This window comes from Trachymyrmex septentrionalis, unplaced genomic scaffold (genome assembly GCF_001594115.1).
Source record: "Trachymyrmex septentrionalis isolate Tsep2-gDNA-1 unplaced genomic scaffold, Tsep1.0 scaffold33, whole genome shotgun sequence".
Lineage (NCBI taxonomy): Eukaryota > Metazoa > Arthropoda > Insecta > Hymenoptera > Formicidae > Trachymyrmex > Trachymyrmex septentrionalis.
The window spans coordinates 596,075-613,868 of NW_017305494.1; the positions used below are offsets into that span (position 1 = coordinate 596,075).

The 17,794-nt window shown below is 35.9% G+C and overlaps 1 protein-coding gene across 7 annotated transcripts in view; it reads left to right on the plus strand.

The window, feature by feature from the left end:
* Positions 1-17,794, plus strand: part of LOC108750152 (dual 3',5'-cyclic-AMP and -GMP phosphodiesterase 11) — a 321,538-nt gene that overhangs the window by 288,278 nt on the left and 15,466 nt on the right. For all 7 annotated transcript variants that reach the window (XR_001939415.1, XM_018489415.1, XM_018489416.1 and 4 more), the window contains 10 exons: positions 10,464-10,839; positions 10,909-11,319; positions 14,239-14,487; positions 14,561-14,671; positions 14,876-14,973; positions 15,052-15,115; positions 15,187-15,422; positions 15,484-15,583; positions 15,684-15,938; positions 16,007-16,116. Coding sequence is in view for 6 of the 7 variants with exons in the window: in XM_018489415.1 (XP_018344917.1) it covers positions 10,464-10,839; positions 10,909-11,319; positions 14,239-14,487; positions 14,561-14,671; positions 14,876-14,973; positions 15,052-15,115; positions 15,187-15,422; positions 15,484-15,583; positions 15,684-15,938; positions 16,007-16,116 (2,010 nt within the window). In the remaining variant the exon portion in view is untranslated. The remainder of the gene's footprint in view (positions 1-10,463; positions 10,840-10,908; positions 11,320-14,238; positions 14,488-14,560; positions 14,672-14,875; positions 14,974-15,051; positions 15,116-15,186; positions 15,423-15,483; positions 15,584-15,683; positions 15,939-16,006; positions 16,117-17,794) is intronic.

Below are 17,794 nucleotides of genomic sequence, written 5' to 3' on the forward strand. Positions count from 1 at the left end.
CTTAATAGAAATTATTAATATAAACACAATTTTTTTAAATAAAGATGTTCTTTATCGCTATTGAGATCGATTTCAAACGCGGTTATCTCCATATGGACAAGTTTTATTTGACCGTTTTTCTTTAGCGAAGATTAAATTAACTCGCGGATTAAAGCTACTGTGCGAAGACAGTGCGTTTCTGGCGGATTGCTTCGCGCAAATTGCGCATACCTTGCAGGTAATATTCCTTATTGACCGTTCCGATTGGCCAATACTATTTTCTTCATCAATGTTTTCGTCTGTTGTTGACGTGCTCGGGCGTCCGGCACGCTCTTCGTCGTTCACATCTTCTCGGCCCTCTGAGAACATTTTGTACCACCGATAAACGTTGCTTCGGTCCAAGGTAGCTTCACCATATGCCATAGTCAACATTCGGAAAGCGTCCGCGCACTTAATTTTGTTTTTCACACAAAATTTGATACAGATTCTTTGATCCATTTTTTGGAATAGGCAAAAATCGAAGACGAGCCAAAACACGTGCAAGCAAAGCAGCTGTCAAAAATTAACTGAACATTCAAAATGGCCGAACTTGTCGGCATAAGTGAGAGACATGAGTACCAACATAACGCCACAAAAAAATCGAAAATCGAATATACGTAACCCGCGGAAATTCAAAATTCGCGATACTTTTTGAACAGACCTCGTATGTACTAAATGTGTAATTATTTGAACTGTGCGCCGAAATGATTTTTTAAACTTATAAACGCAATTAAACTATTATAGTGTTACGAGGGCAAGTCAATAAGTTTATATAATATCTCTCAGAAGGCACTCGCAGTGTCATGTCACATTACTTTTTGACAAGTAACATATTTCAGCTGATTACTGTCAAATTTTGAGCGGAATTCATCGCGTGGTTTCATTTCTGTAGATTAAAGCGAACAACCTTTGTATTTTTTGTAAAATGGAAAAAAATAAGTTCGTGCAGTGATCAAACATCTACATATGAAAAGTTTAAGAAAGAAATCAAAGCCGAGGATAATGTTCATAGCACATTTGCACCAGCGTTTGCGACGTATACAATTGGGTGAATGGATTTATAAGTGGTCATACATCCACATGTGATGCACCTCGTTCGGGACGTCCAATTGAGGCTGCTACGCCAGAAATCATCAATAAAGTCCACGATATTGTTTTGACTGACCGACGAGTGAAAGTGCGCAAGCTTGTTGAGGCCACAGGCATATCACATGGCACAGTGATTTCAATTTTGCACGAACAATTGGGTATGAAAAAGCTATCAGCAAGATGGCTGCCGCGTTTGCTCACTGTGGACCATAAGCGCGACCGTGTGACGATTTCAAAATAATGTTTGGAGATGTTTCAACGTAATCCAGATCAATTTTTGCGTCGATTCATTACTGTGGACGAAACATGGATCCATTACTTCACACCCGAGACGAAGGAACAGTCAAAACAATGGACTTTACCGGGTGAATCAGCTCCGAAGAAGACGAAGACCATGAAGTCGGCCGGAAAGGTGATGGCCACAGTTTTTTGGGATGCACGCAGTATAATTCATATCGATTACCTTCCGTCGAAGCAAACGATCAATGGCGATTATTACGCAGCTTTATTGGACCGATTCAACAACATTTTAAAGAAAAAACGTCCCCATTTGGCAAAGAAGAAAGTGGTCTTGCATCAGGACAATGCAGGGGTTCACACGTGCCCGACACCGATTCAACGAATTCCGCTACGAATTGTTTCCTCATTCAGTATATTCGCCAGCTTTAGTCCCCTGCGAAAGAGTCGAAAGAGTCGGAATCCGCTAATTTATTCAAAAACTGAAGTAGTGGTGGATCTATTTGATTACGTTTTTCATATTTAAAAAGCAATTTTGATGACAAACATTTTATTGTGGAATGATAAATGTTGTTAATGATGTACTGAATTAAACTTAAACTATCAGCCCAATTAAGTTGATCATCAATAACTTTACGCAGTGATGACTTTAAAAAACGGTTCACACGTTTGACTAAACCATTCGCTCAAGGAGCGGTTACAGCAACTAATCTATGTTTAATACCTCTTTTTTGTATAAAATGAGAGAACTCAGAAGAGGTGAATGAAGTTCCACGGTCTAATACCAAGGTGTTAGGGTTACTAAAGACATTAAAGATCGGAATTATATTTTCAATTGTTTCTCGTAAACTTGTAGTCTTTACTGGGCCAAGTAAATCTTGTAAATGAATCTATTAATACTAAAACATGCTTGCGTCCACTGGTAGATTCTATCAATAGACCGAAATGATCTATGTGTATAGTATGCACAGGAAGCTTGGGGGTTTCTTCTAATTGTGATTCATCCTCTTTTGTGTTGACTGAAGCGTTAGCTATGAGTATAACAAACAACTGCCTACATATGACTATGCTTGTTTACGCATAGACGGGAACCAATAACACATCGGTCAATAAGTCCCCGGTCTGACACATAGAGAGCGCCACTAACACAAAAAGTACATAGTGGTTCGAAAGAACAGACCCTTTTAGGCGTACTGTCAAATGTATATGTCATTCGGATCATTATTGTGTGAGTTATTGAAGCTTTAGTGACGCTAATTTGGTTATTTTCATAACAATGGAAAAAAAGGAATTTCGTGTGCTCATTAAACACTGCTTTTTGATGGGAAAAAACACCGTTGAGGCAAAACAGTGGTTGGACAAACATTATGGCACCTCTGCCCCAGGCAAATCAACAATTATCGACTGGTATGCTGATTTTAAACGCGGTCGTACGGACACCGACGATGCACACCGCTCTGGTCGCCCAAATGAGGCAGTTGTCCCCGAAAAAATCAAGCAGGTCCATAAATTGGTTTTGTCCGACCGTAAATTAAAGCTGGATGATATTGCTGACATCGTAAAGATATCCAAGGGAAGTGTTTTTACCATTTTACACGATCATTTGTCGATGCGGAAGCTGTGTTCGAAGTGGGTGCCGCGTTTGCTCACTGTGGATCAAAAACAAGTGTCACAAGTCGATGGCAACGATGGTTAAATTGAACGAGTTGGGCTTCCAGCTGCTCCCGCACCCACCGTATTCGCCAGATTTGGCCCCCAGCGACTATTTCCTATTCGCTGAGCTCAAAAAAATGCTCGCTGGGAAGAAATTTCGATCGGATGAGGAGGTCATCGCCGAAACTGATGCGTATTTTGAGGGTCAGCCAAAATCGTTCTACAAAACCGGCATCGAACGTTTGGAAAGGCGTTGGACTGATTGTATTGCCTTAAAAGGAAACTATTGTATATTGATGAATAAATTCGAATTTTTATGTAACACTTGTGTTTTCTTTGCTAGACCGGGGACTTATTGACCGATGTGTTAGTCATTGCGTATTCCCTGTATTATTTTTTCAATTCCGCAATGAGCATTATTATCATGATATTCACGCAAGATATTTGTTACCATACAATCAGGTACATAAAAGCGAGCTTTATCGTCATCTTTTCTGTACACCAGTCCTTCTATTAACGTAAATTTATCATGTTCTGATTCTTCGAGGTGATTTAAGATTGTACGAATTTGTGGGTCTGACAATTGTCGATACTGTAATTCTTTTTCAAGCGGAATTGTTTCAATCGAAGGTACTATGCGGCTTAACGCATCCACGTGAATCATCCTGTCTCCTTGTCGGTGCTGAACATTAAAGTCATAGCTCTATAACCGGATAGTTCAGCACGCAATACGCGGATTCAAGTTTGCTTTATTAATCGCATACACAATTGCGTGACAATCGGTAATTACTGTAAATTTAACACCATATAAATAAATATGGAATCTTTCGATCGCTTTAACTACGGCTAACATTCCAAATGAATGATAACGGCTTTCTACGGCATTTGTTGCTTGACTAATAATAGGCAATTGCCGCCCACAAACCCGAATTTTGCTTCTGTAAAAGGATTGCCGTTAAAGCAACTGAACTTGCGTCCGTATGTAATTCGGTCTCGCGACGCGGATCATACAACTGTAACACCGGAAAGGTAACAAGTGATGATTTTAATTTTTTAAGTGTTGTTATGCATTGTTCGTTAAACTCAAATGTTACTGATTTTTTAAGTAACGAATAAAGTGGTTTAGCTATTTCGGCGAATCTAGGAACGAATCTTCGGAAGAACAAATCTTCTAACTAAACCTAGGAATCTCTGAAGTTCATAAATGTTCTTTGGCACTGGAAGTTTCTTGACATCTTTTGCCGCTCGCTTGGGGTAATTCCCTGATCAGTCAAAATATTTCCTAAATATTCGACCGTTCTTTTTTTAGAAATTGACATTTCTTATAATTAACTTCAAAAGCGTGTTACTTTAACAAATACAGACAATGTAACAAAATCTTTAGATTTTGAGAATTTCATCCACGGTTTCAGTCGGAATCAGGATATCGTCCACATAAACTAATACCTCATCTTGACGTATTAATGATCCTAAGACGCGTAATAAACGCTTCTGGAATTCTGAATACTCAAACGGCAATTTTACGTACTCATATTGTCCGTCTAGCGTAGCGAAAGAGAAGTACTTAATGAACTCTGGAAATATCGGAATAGCGTGAAAGCTTTCTTTCAAATCTAAAAGAGTAAAAACGCTTTTATTTGCTATTCGTGATAGATAGTCTTCTATGACTGGAAAAGAATACTTCTGTTTCACTATCCTGTCGTTTAAGAGACGGAGATCAACACATAATCGCAAATTCCCATTTCGTTTACGGACAGGTACAATACGTGAACAATACGGAGAACAACTTTCTTTAATGATACCACATCTTAACAGATCTTTTATAATCTCACGGATCTGCAGCCGCTCGGTTCATGCAAACTTCCGAGGGACATACGCGAATATCGAGTTATCTTTGAGCGAGACTGTAACTGATTCAAATTCTTCTCGTTTTTCTATCGATTTGCCATATGATTCTTTTACAATATCGTATGTTTACTTATCAACATCATGACCAAAATCAGTTTTGATTTCTAAAACAGCAATAGGGAAATCATCTTCCTTAATTATATCTGTTGATGCAACTTCATTTATTAATTTTAAGTTATTTTTAGATTTTTTATCCGTTTGAAAATTAGAATTAAATCATTTTGAAACAAAAAATCTGTATTAAATGTGTAGACCAATTTTCAGTGTCGATAATATAAAATGTAACTCGAGTAGAAGTTTCTGACAATATGAACAACTCAATACTGATATCTTTTTGGCCAATGACTTTGATTTGCGAATTGTTTACCGCACGCAAACGTTGGACAGTAACTGCGTTATAAGGAAAATTTGAACCGAAAAGGAATTTACAAACTGATCTTTGTATAAGTGATACTAGGCTGACCTGTGTCAATAAGAGCCAGTAGATCGCATTTTCCTCAACGTAATTAACTTTAACTATTGATTTATTCGTAGTCGAATTTGTGATGTCTTGTCATCCCCGATGCATGCTACGTTTGTTGGCTTCTCTGTTGAGTTGACGTGTTTTCCGTTTCGGTGATCTCCTTTGTTACTGCCACGGTATTACTGATCGATGTGTTTGGGGAGGTATTCTCCTTCCGTTTCAGCTTCCAGCAGTCTGTCTTAACCTTTCGCTTTGCAATAAGCGCACAAGACATCTTTGATTTTCGATTGAGCCGCTTTCTTCGTTGGTGAATCAGGCGTATCTCTCTTTTGTTTTTTCCTTTCTTACCGAAGGTGGAGAAGATTTCTTCTACGTCGCCATACTCGTAGTCAATTGATGCATTCTTTTCAAGAACTCGTCGATTGTTTCAACGTTGATTGACGCAGCAGTATTTCTAACAGAGAAATTATTAATTCCTCCAACCAACAAACTGATAATATTTTTTTGTTCAAGCTGTACAGGTTGAAGTAGCTTAATCTTCTTTACAGCATATTCCATAAAATTTTTCTTAGATAAATTCCAACGACAGGCGTCCGTTTTCTGCATCACCCTTGTGAAAGATACTTATTGCCTAAATCTTCTGATAAGAGCTTCCTTGAAGACGAACCATGACTTTGTAAAGGATCCATTATCGAACCAATCTCTTGCTAGTTCCTGCTAGCTTGCTGATCGCGGCTAGTAGTTTTATATTGTCGTTAACCTCATGAGAAACAGCAACGTTTTCAACTTTAAGCAATCAACGATCCACGTCGTCATCCTCTGAACCATAAAACATTGGTAATTGAGAGACCAAAAGAGTAATAGCCTGTGCTGGTGGAACAGTAGCCGACACTGGGTAAGGTTGATGGATAGCAGGAACGTTCGTGATCTCTTTTATCGGAAATCTTGCTTGACATGTATGAAATTCGTCTTGTGTCTACAGGAATTGACGTATACTGAACACTGCTCTTAACTTCCGGGTTACGATTACTACCGGATTCCAAATTCAATGAAGTATCTGACGCAACATTAGTCGTCTGTCTGTCTTTTACTAACTGCTCAAGTAACCGTTGTTGCGCAAGTAACTGTTGTTGCGCAATCTATTGTTGTGCAATCTGTTGTTGCGCAATTTGTTGTTGCGCAATCTGTTGTGTGAGGTCGAGTAACGCCTATTCGAACAAGCTTCGCGCAATTGATGGTGACGCGCCCTGTGCCGCTGTATCCCTTAATCCGTCGGAGATATGTATGGATTGCTGGCTAACGGCTGGTATTTCCGTCTTCCTTTGAGAGGGTTCTGGAATAGCTGTGAGTATTTATGCAGCATGCAATCTCTCACAATGATCCGCAAGAGCATCAATACACTTTTCTCGGTCAGCCATAACGGGTAGGCCAAGATCCATTAATTTCTTCTTGAGATCGTTAAACGAGAGAACTTCTAACGATGCACGATCCATTGTTACATGTGATGTGTTGTATGACGCAACTTTGTAGAAACGAGTATCAAGCTACATGCACTTGTAAAAACAATGTCCGGCGGCCGGACTTCCCGAAACCGATTCGTGTTCGAATCACTATAATAGCGATGGCCCTTCATCGATATTCCCGGTCACGAAAGGAAGAACGTCTTTTTGTACGACACTTAATCACGGCACGACAAAGCAGAGGTGGATACTTATTATCCCACTTCTGAAAAAATAGATGCTGTAAGGCAGCAACATGATTCCATGTATAACTTCCGAAATCGTAACGTTGCAAAAGGGAAGGGAATGTAGTCAGGATTAATCCGAAAAAGGGATAATCTAAAAAACTCCTTGGAAGGAAAGAGCGTATAACTCTAACGTCATGTATATACGATATTAACTGTTGAGATCCTCTTTATTGGAAGTCTGGTAACGGATTATATCATTTACAAAGGAATCGCTAAGGATCTCTTCTCTTCTACCCCACTATCACATTCAACCAATCCCGAGAGAATATTGTCGACAGGTCAATCGCAAGGCACGGGCAATTGTGTGCGGCAATGGCGGGTTGATCGGAACGCCACCAGTGATGAGGCGCGAAAACTAAACTTATATTCTATGACTGAAGGAGCTATCTTACAACATCCAAATTTATTCCTCCAACTATTTCAAGAAGCTAGAGCAAAATGAAATCATTGAATATCTACAAGATAATAATAAGTTTTTAAAGTGTATTTGGCTTACGTTTTTGCTTTAAACATTCATAACTCTTTGCTTGCAAAGCACGATCGCGTTTCCCATAAGTATGTAATAAATATTACGATCGCGATAGCGCAGATAAGATTGTTAGAGTAATTTTTGTAAAATTGAGAAATTAGACAATAATGCGTGCCACAAGTATGTATTATAATGCCTATTGACATACAATTAAGTCTAACTAAATTAAGTTTCAGTACGTCGAATTGTAAGAAACGCTCTTTAAATTCATCGTACTGAAATAATTGTATGATTTGCATGTCAATAATAGTTTTATAATGCTTATCGCATGTAATATCTAATTTCGCTCTTTTATGAGCTCTTTTATTTTTCTAATAATTTTATCAATGTAATTAAAATGCAATCCGATACTCAAAGGTTTCAATATTTATTTTAATTTTATCATTATTCTATTTTATAATTTAATGAAATTAGCATATTTAAAGTATATGAAAGACAAAGAGATAGTGTAGTAGAAGGGAAAGGTAAGAAGGAACGTGTTTTTATAAACGCGTATGAATGCGTCTGGTCAATGTGCGCCCCGTGCGTAAAACGTCTGTGTCTAACCGCCGTGTCTGAGCGCCACTTCTGCCCGTATCCTATACGTGACTCGTAATACGCTAACTATTTCTTCTTGTAATTTGAAAACTAAGCTTCGAACAAAATTTTCTTAAAAAAAAATCGTCTCAGAATTCGGTCATACGCCTCTTCAAGGATACTTGGGTTGTTCTGAATCACCCTATATATTCCATTTCGAATGTCCAGATAATTTAAGCTTTATATTGTTAATATGCTCATTTATTCTAGTATTGAGTTTCTTCTTTGTCTGCCCCACATAAGAAATATCGCAATTGTTACATTGAATCTTATAAATTACATTATTATTGTCAGAATATATATTTTTATTTGTATGTGCTTTTATAAATTTGTTTAATTTATTGATGCATTTGTAACCTATACTATAGACTGACACAGTGGATGATTAGATAAATAAGAAAGATATCTATCACGAATACGTCTTTTTTTTTAACTAATCCGCCATCCTCTACTATAAGCAACATATTTAAAAAACTTATGTTACGGTTCTCTTCACATTCAATAGTAAATTGTAATCGATTGTGTATGCTATTAAAGGTCTTATGGATAGACGAAATCTGATCGGAGGGGATCTCCATAATTATGTCATCCACGTATCGGAAGTAAAACGAGAAACTTTTTTATAAAAAGTTTTTTACTTCGCAATTGTAATAGACAGCTGCAAACTTATCAATATATATTATTTGTATTTACCTTTATGAAAATTGTAAGTATTGCATAATCTTTTGCTCTTTATTTTATAATAATTATGTACAATTTTATTAATTTATTAATTTGTTTTATATATTGTATAACTGAAAGCAATTTTATTTATATTCTTGTTGTGCTTTGGTTTAATTTACCAATATTATTAAGAACGTATGTACAACCATTTTATATAATTTGACATCAAGATACAACAATAATATTACTGGAATTTTCTTCTTTTACTTATACTGACTGCCCTTTCTCACTGATGAATTGGTTTGGATTCATGACTCATTATTACTTTGTCTATTATTCAACAAATTTGACTAAATATAATATGATTGCGTTACATCGTCTATTGTAACTCGAAGGTGAGATGATCCTCATAATGTGTTAATTTAATTTTAATATATGGGGTAATTATGTATTTCTGTGGATGAGGATTAAGTCGAAACGTACCGTTGAAACTTATCGTCGAAAATTATATAATTGTAGAAAATAAAAATTTTTACTCGTTACACCTAATTATAGCTTGTTAAATTTGTTGACTTGGGTTTACTATTTATTAATCTGTTGTAAGTTATACGGGTGAATAGAATTGATTTTAATTTATGTTGTAATAGTGTTAAATTAAGTTTCGCGGAGCATATAAAGAAAAAAGAGGACTTATTGTTTTGATGGCCTAGAGATGATCGTCAATCTGATCTCAGTGGGACTCAAAGAGTCCCCTGGATCTCACTTGTGCACAGATTCTAAGTCAAATATTATATATTGAAGCGTAACAGGAGCTTCAGAGATTTTCGATTTAAGAACTGTACATATTTATATAAGACGAGACCGTGCGTGTATGATTGACTAATTGAATTGCTGACAAAATAATGCGCGACAAACTGACGAATATGACTGAGAAAATAAGAGGCAAAATAAGAGACAAAATAAGAGAGCTTGTCTCGCGGTGTCACGGTTTATATATGAATGCTTTGGAAGGTGGTTCTTTCTTGGGATGTGTTAAATTGGACATAACAATAGCAATATCACAAATTAAATTGATAAGCAATTTAATAATTTGATGCTCAATCTGGCATCCTATTAGAAAGATGTTAATATACTGAAAAACTGTAAATTTGTGAAATTTATTTATTACCTCGTTTGGGAGTCGAAAAATTAAATTAAAGCTTATGAGTTATTTAACATTTATATAATATGCCAGAATAAAGTATAAAATATTTTGTGGACTATTAATTTTTTTATATCACTAACTTAATACTTTTATATTCAGAATGATTAGAAGTATCTGTGTAAAAAAAATCAATTCCATTTAAAAAAGTAGAGGTGATTTTGAGGTCTTAAAAAATATGACATTGAGAACAATTTTTTGCTCATCATAATAAATTTATATGCCCCTCCGAATCGGACAACTTTCTGCTTCGATATTTTCTCGTATTAAAAACAACAGAGATATTTTAGATGATTGGGTTAGAGGAAACACCTTGTACATATAATACGTATACATAATACACAAACGTTATTACTGTTTTCAATTTTTCTGTTAATAGGAAAGTGACACGGCAGACCGTCGACATGTGGCTGGTATCACATGCAACGCCAACCTCATCATCGAGTAGTTGCGTAGAGCTTTCGAATCCAATCCATGCCGCGGCCGGCAACTCGTCCTCCGGACGAGGTGGTACCGGTGGCTCGGGAGCTACGACACCGGTACGCAAAATCTCGGCACACGAGTTCGAGCGTGGAGGCCTTCTAAAGCCGATTGTCAACACAATTGATGGGACGCCAACCTTCTTGAGCGTATCGATGAGTGACGCGAGTCAACCGGGTGGGCCACAGGTCGGATCCGGTAATTCCAACCGCCCGCAAAGACGATCGCGTCACGAGCTTAGGCACCTTGACGAGAAAGATCTTATTTTCGAGCTGGTAGGTTCTTCGATGGAATATACCGCTAGTCTCTATGTTGAAGAATCTAACTTCTGTAAGGTCTCTTAGGTCAAAGACATCTGCAATGAATTGGATGTGAGATCATTGTGTCACAAGATCCTGCAGAATGTGAGCACACTCCTTCACGCCGATCGCGGCTCGCTATTCCTTGTCCAAGGAGAGAGAAGCGGCACCGCCATTGCCGCTGCTGCTGCTGCTGCCGTTATCACCACTAATGTGCCACCTTTTCTAAATCATGAGGCCGCCGCGAGCAATTTCAACAACGAAAATAACCTACAGCGTAACGATCAATCCTATTTGAGGAGCAGATATCTGGTGTCAAAATTATTCGATGTCTGTTCAAGATCGACATTGATAGAGATGGAAAAGAAAGATGAAATAAAAATTCCCTGGGGTACCGGAATCGTTGGATACGTCGCTGAAAGTGGGGAACCCGTCAACATACCAGATGCTTACAAGGCAAGTCATGGAAACTATTTTTTTTTAAATGACCTATACTTATTTGTTTTGATTTCTACTTTTTGTATTTAATAAGTGATGCATTTCGCACCTTTTCCATCGATTACTAATCATTAGAAGTTCTTGATGAATCATGATTTGTTTATATCTGAAATGTCACTTTTGATGTACAGATGTGCACAAGTTTGTTTTATCTGTTGCACGAGTAGAGATCTTATTTCTATTTCGATTACCACTAATTTTGAGAGTAATTTGAAGTGCACGAGCTAAAAATAATTAATACTCATTTCGAATGCAATTTACGAGAGTTATTCAGAAAGTAAGTTCTGATGGCCTATTAAAAGAAAACAAGTATATACTTATAGAAAATTTTTATTTTTTTTTTTAAGTACATATCTTACATTATTTTTCTACATAATCGCTGCCGTTGTTGATACACTTATAGCGAAACACCAGACGTTGTATTTCTGGTTACTGTGAGGCAAACCACGTGGTGACGGCTTCTTTGATCTCGTCATCGTAGACCAGCAAGAGGGCCAGTAACTGGGGCATTTTTTCGTTATCCAACTAGAAGCTACAATTAAGGCTATTTTCATTTTCAAAGATCAAAATACGAAGATAGCTTTAGTCGTGGTAACGAAAAAACGTCACTGCAAGCATCAAATCGTCATTAACCAAAGACGGTCGCTCACTCCATTCATTGTCATATATATTTTCATGCACTTTATTAAAAAATTGCATCCATCTCCGCACCATTGAATCACTTATTGCATGTTCTCCATATATTGAACAAATTTGTTGGAAAATTTTAATCGCATTAACGTTCCTCTATTTAAAAAACGGATCTCAAACTGTATTTCACAAGCGACAAGCATCGCGATTTGTGTAAACATTATAAACACCAAGGACGCGGACCGAAAGTTTTTTGTTCGATTCCGAATTTAAAAATATTAAATAAATGTTTCGTTTTATTTTCATCTTTTTTTACTAGTAAAGAAAGCTAAAACCGAAAAAATTATGGTTTTTAAATTATTTTTTTTCGGATTTACTCTCTCTTCCCCCCTCCCCCTCCCCCTTCTTCCTTCCCTTTCTCTCCTCCTCTCTTCCTCCCTCCCTCTCTTCCTTTCTCACTCCTTTCGCCCCCCCCCCTCTCTCTCTCTCTCTCTCTCTCTCTCTTATTCGCTTTATCTTATTTATTATTAAGGAAAGACAAGGCAAGAGGGAGGAGAAAAAAAGAAAGAGAGAGAATGTATTCACCCGTTCATTCTAGAGAGCTTAGTAGGAGAGAAGCGTTAACTGATCACATGACTCTGAACAAAAATTACATAAATATTATTTCAAGCACATTTCTCTTGGATATTTCTTACAATTTATTTTATTCTTATAGATAGATCTCATTTATTACATAAAATTTACATATGTATTCTTTAATTTCATGATTTAGAATCCTTAAAACATAAATCCTTACAACATATTCGTAAAATAAAGATGAAAAAAATGCTAGTATCTTATATAAAGTTTACATTAAATATATCTCGCCGTTCTGCCGGATTCCTTAAATCATATGAAATGTTGGAGGTATTTGCATTCCGGTTGTTAAGAGGGCTGGCAATGATGATACTGGATTAAACATTGATTTAGGCAAAGGAATTTAGACAGAACAAAGATTAAGAACAAGGACCCAGCAAACGAGAATGGATTAAAATGGATTGAAATTTTTTTCTATCCGAAGGCGCGCGTATTTTAAATAGCGAATACTTTTTTTTGGATTTAATTGAATTCAATTCAATCCATTGAATTCAATTAGATTCAATTGGATGCAATTGGATTGAAAAACTGCATTTCCTCTTCAAAATTTTGAATTGAACAGTATTCACAATGCACAGAAAAAGCTAATATTATTTTTAGATTAAAAGGCAGAGATATACTCTACGCAATTTCTATAAATAAATAAAAATGCATTCAGGATTGGAAAGCATTCATTTTAACATTCGTGAATCAATATTCCTGAATCCATTTCAATTCATTTCAATCCATTCTCGTTTTCTGGGAATAAAAATAAAAAAGATTAAAGACCCCTATCAAGAAAAGGATTAAAATTAGATTGAAATAGATTTGTTTGATTATTGCTGAATCCAAATTTTTAACTTTTTTAAATCATTTCAATCCAATTCAAATATAAGCAATGTTTTAATCGATTTTAATCGATGACGTGGGATTAAAACTATGAGATTCCTATTCCTATAAATCGAAAAAAAGTTTTACGGAAAAAATGCCACACAATCCATTTTAATTCATGACATGGGATTGAATCTACAGAATTTGTATTTCTTTCAATCGAAAAAAGGTTTTACGGAAAAAATAAGCTATGCAATTTTTGTCATGCGTTTTTGTAAGAAACGTAAAAATCTGGCAGAAAAAAAGCGTCGCTTTATCCCGCGAAGTGAAATATTAATCTTAAGTTGAAGACTGTTCAGATTAGGATTCAGTGTATTCAGTCTCTACAAAATTCAATACCTTTTTTGCGGATAACGCAGATTCGAAAACCTGATTCATGTGGATTTATCCAATCCGTTCTCGTTTGCTGGGAATAATTGAAAATCGCGTCAATCTCTTGCCAACGAATTAACAAACTTAGCACGCATGCGCACCGCATCGCTAAAGCGGCAAAATTAAAAAATGGAATTTACCTTCTAGATAGCCCTCGTAATTTTATCTCTTAATTATCTCGATTTAACTAACTCTTTAACTAACTCTTCATCTTTCTTTAGATAGAAAATAATATAAGTTAGAAAATAATTTTAATTAGAAAAGAATGAAAAGTAAATTGTGTGCGTGCATGCGTGCGTGCGAACGTGAGTGTGAAAACCAAGATTAAAATTAATCTACATTGATAGAAATAGGCGTTAAATGTTTCAGGATTCGAGATTTAATCGCGAAATTGACGCTTTAACGGGATACCGCACGCGTGCCTTACTGTGCATGCCTATTAAAGATTGCAATGGTGATGTAATCGGAGTGGCACAGGTGATCAACAAGCTTGGCGGCGAAGGACAATTTACTGCGCAAGATGAAAAGGTTTTCGCTGGTTATTTACAGTTCTGTGGTATCGGTTTAAGAAATGCTCAGCTTTACGAAAAGAGCCAATTAGAAGTGAAAAGAAATCAGGTAAATGTTAATTTCGTCGAATCGATCGAAATAACGACAAGAGGGATCTAATTTGTTTTAATATTAACATCAGGTTTTATTGGATTTGGCTAGAATGATTTTCGAGGAACAAAGTACGATAGAGCACATGGTTTTTAGAATTCTCACGCATACGCAATCATTGATTCAATGCCAACGTGTTCAGGTAATTGACATAAACGAATTTCGTGAGAAAAATGCAATTATGTGTACAAAAAGGTGAATGGTGAAAAGCCGATTGTGGGGGATAAAATTTATGACCCGTTTTTCACCAATTAGCATTTGGTATCAAAGCGCTGTTGTCTGTATGAAAATCCGGGCTTATAATCATGGTATCCGTCCATCATTACAATATCATGATTGTTTTCAGGTGTTGCTCGTGCACAAAGCTTCAAAGGGAAGTTTCTCGCGCGTTTTTGATTTCGAAGCGAATGATCTCGCTGGCGAAGATTCTGATTCTCGCACTAGGTAAATCAAGTTTATAATTACGTCTAGCTTTTTTCGATAAATTTATTCTAGGTATTTAATTAAATCTTTTTGTTGCAGTCCTTTCGAGAGTAGATTTCCTATTAATGTTGGTATTACGGGTTATGTAGCAACTACCGGTGAAGTAAGTATCGCTCATTAATAATAATTTCTTGTAAAGTATTAGCGCTCGAGACGATATAAAAGATTTTTCAGACTGTCAATATATTGAATGCTTACGAAGATCCAAGATTCGATCCACTAGTGGACGATGGCACCGGTTTTAGGCATCGAACAATTCTTTGTATGGCCATCAAGAATTCATCCGGTCAAATAATAGGCGTTATTCAACTAATCAATAAATTTGACGATCTTCCTTTTACACAGAACGATGAAAATTTTGTTGAAGCGTTTGCGATCTTCTGCGGAATGGGAATTCATAATACGCACATGTGAGTATACTTGTATATCTTGTCTATTTCGAATATTCGACTTGATTTATCGGATCTTCAGGTATGAAAAGGCTGTAATAGCGATGGCAAAACAAAGCGTCACTTTAGAAGTACTGAGTTACCATGCATCAGCATCATTGGAGGACGCGCAAAGATTAAAGGTTGGTGTGCTTCAGCTTCACACTGTATATTTCAGCTACATATAATATTTAAATCATTAATTAAATTTAATCGTTTATCATGTTTTCTCTATTTCGATAGAGTTTAAGAGTTCCATCATCAGTGCATTTTCAATTGCACGATTTCAAATTTGACGATATACATATGGAAGATGGCGACACTCTTACTGCGTGTCTCAGAATGTTTCTCGATTTGGACTTTGTTGAACGATTTCACATCGATTATGACGTACTTTGTCGTTGGTTGTTGAGCGTAAAGAAAAACTATCGGAACGTTACATATCATAATTGGCGGCATGCTTTTAACGTAGCCCAAATGATGTTTGCTATTTTAACGGTGAGCTTTTTTTTGTCGATCGTAGCGTAGATTGTAATTTGTAAAATGAGAATTGTAATCATTTTTAGGCTACGCAATGGTGGAAAATCTTTGGTGAAATTGAATGTCTTGCCCTCATCATTGCCTGTTTGTGTCATGATCTCGATCATCGTGGAACAAATAATTCTTTTCAAATTAAGTGAGCACTTATATTTACTTTCGCATTGAGAACTTGACACTTGACATTAAAAAAAAGATCTTTTAATACGCATTAAATTAAGCTCGGTTTGTAACTGTTTGCATTACCTTTTTTCCCGTTTGTACTTTAAAGGATTTAGAATTATAAACTCATACAGCACAGAACATTGAAAAAAATGTTGCTGAAATATTGCAATATTGAATATTGAAGTATCAATGTTTTATCAATGTTGTATCTATATTGATTCTTCTGTATTGATTGTTAAAATGTTGCTGCAATGTTGAAACTACATTGGACAAATTATATATCAAAATGTATTTTATTTTCAAAAAAATAAACAATAATAAAATGTCATGTAAATAGAAAATTTAAGTCACTTTAATTGATCTTTTAACGAAACTTGTTTGTAAACGATATATATGGGAATGTACGATATACGAGTATATCGGCCGCGCGTACAGAATGCTTATGCATGTAATATTGTTTTTGTTTGATCAGTTCATTGCGCGACGTCGACTAGTAGTCTTTCTATTACACATATCTGTACGTCACAATTTTATACATTTAGTGTTCATGGATCATCGAAGCAGCAGTTCGCATATAATTGCAAAGGTTAAGCACCGTTGGATTAAGTATAAGATTGGATTGGTGACCGCTTAGGAAAATAAGGAAACCCTAACAAAATTTTTTAAAAAAGAAAAAATGTACGCCAAGTGTATAAAAAAACATATTGAATACATTCTTTTTAATTAAAAACGGGTATGACATACATGTAACTAAGCAAGTATTTCATTACGCGAGACACATAAGATAAACTGAAAGTGACTAAAATTGTCAATATATTAATATAAAATTGTCAATGAATTATTGTGAAGAAAAAACTCGTCGTCTCCTCTCTCTCTCTCTCTCTCTCTCGCTCTTTCTTACGCTCTCCTTCTTTGTCTATCATGTACATAAATTATATCCGTATGCGCATCAAGGTTCACTTTCATTGCTAATCTTATTTCAATTTTAAATTAAAATTAAAATTCTATGAAGGGATTATGAAAAGCAGCTTAATGGACAAAACACTTTATATGTACCACACGTACGACTGAAAAATTTGAAAAGCTGAAATGTTCCTTTTTCGGGACACAATCTTCAGATCTCGGTATTGGCTACACCAATTTTATTCGAACTGGTCGCAATCGAAAGATGATATTGTATAATAAAATTGTTTTTAGATTTTTGATTGCGGTTTTAGTTTGTTTAATCTAAAGTTTTGTTGATGTCAAAACTCCAAATAAAACTAGTGGTAGCATCTCGAATTTGGCAGCGGCACGAATATATACGCAATGATATTCACACGTTAAACGGTCAAGCGACCCGTTAAGCGACCCATTTGATATTTTTATGCACTTGGCGTCGCGACGTTACCTCGTTACTTGATTAATTCCCAATTGAGGGGGAAAGATTTTTTTTCAATTATAATTGTCGTTTGTGTTCTAGAATATAATGTTAATCATTAATACTTTAATTTTAATAATAAAGTATTAGGTGTACAAAAAAGTTCTGAGCTTTAGATTTGACCGAAATAACAATTTAAATTTTATATAAAGGGTGGGCCATCTATTGGTACGTTTTATAATACGTTATATTGGGTGGATCCATATATTCGTTCGCTTTTTGTTAGTAGTGC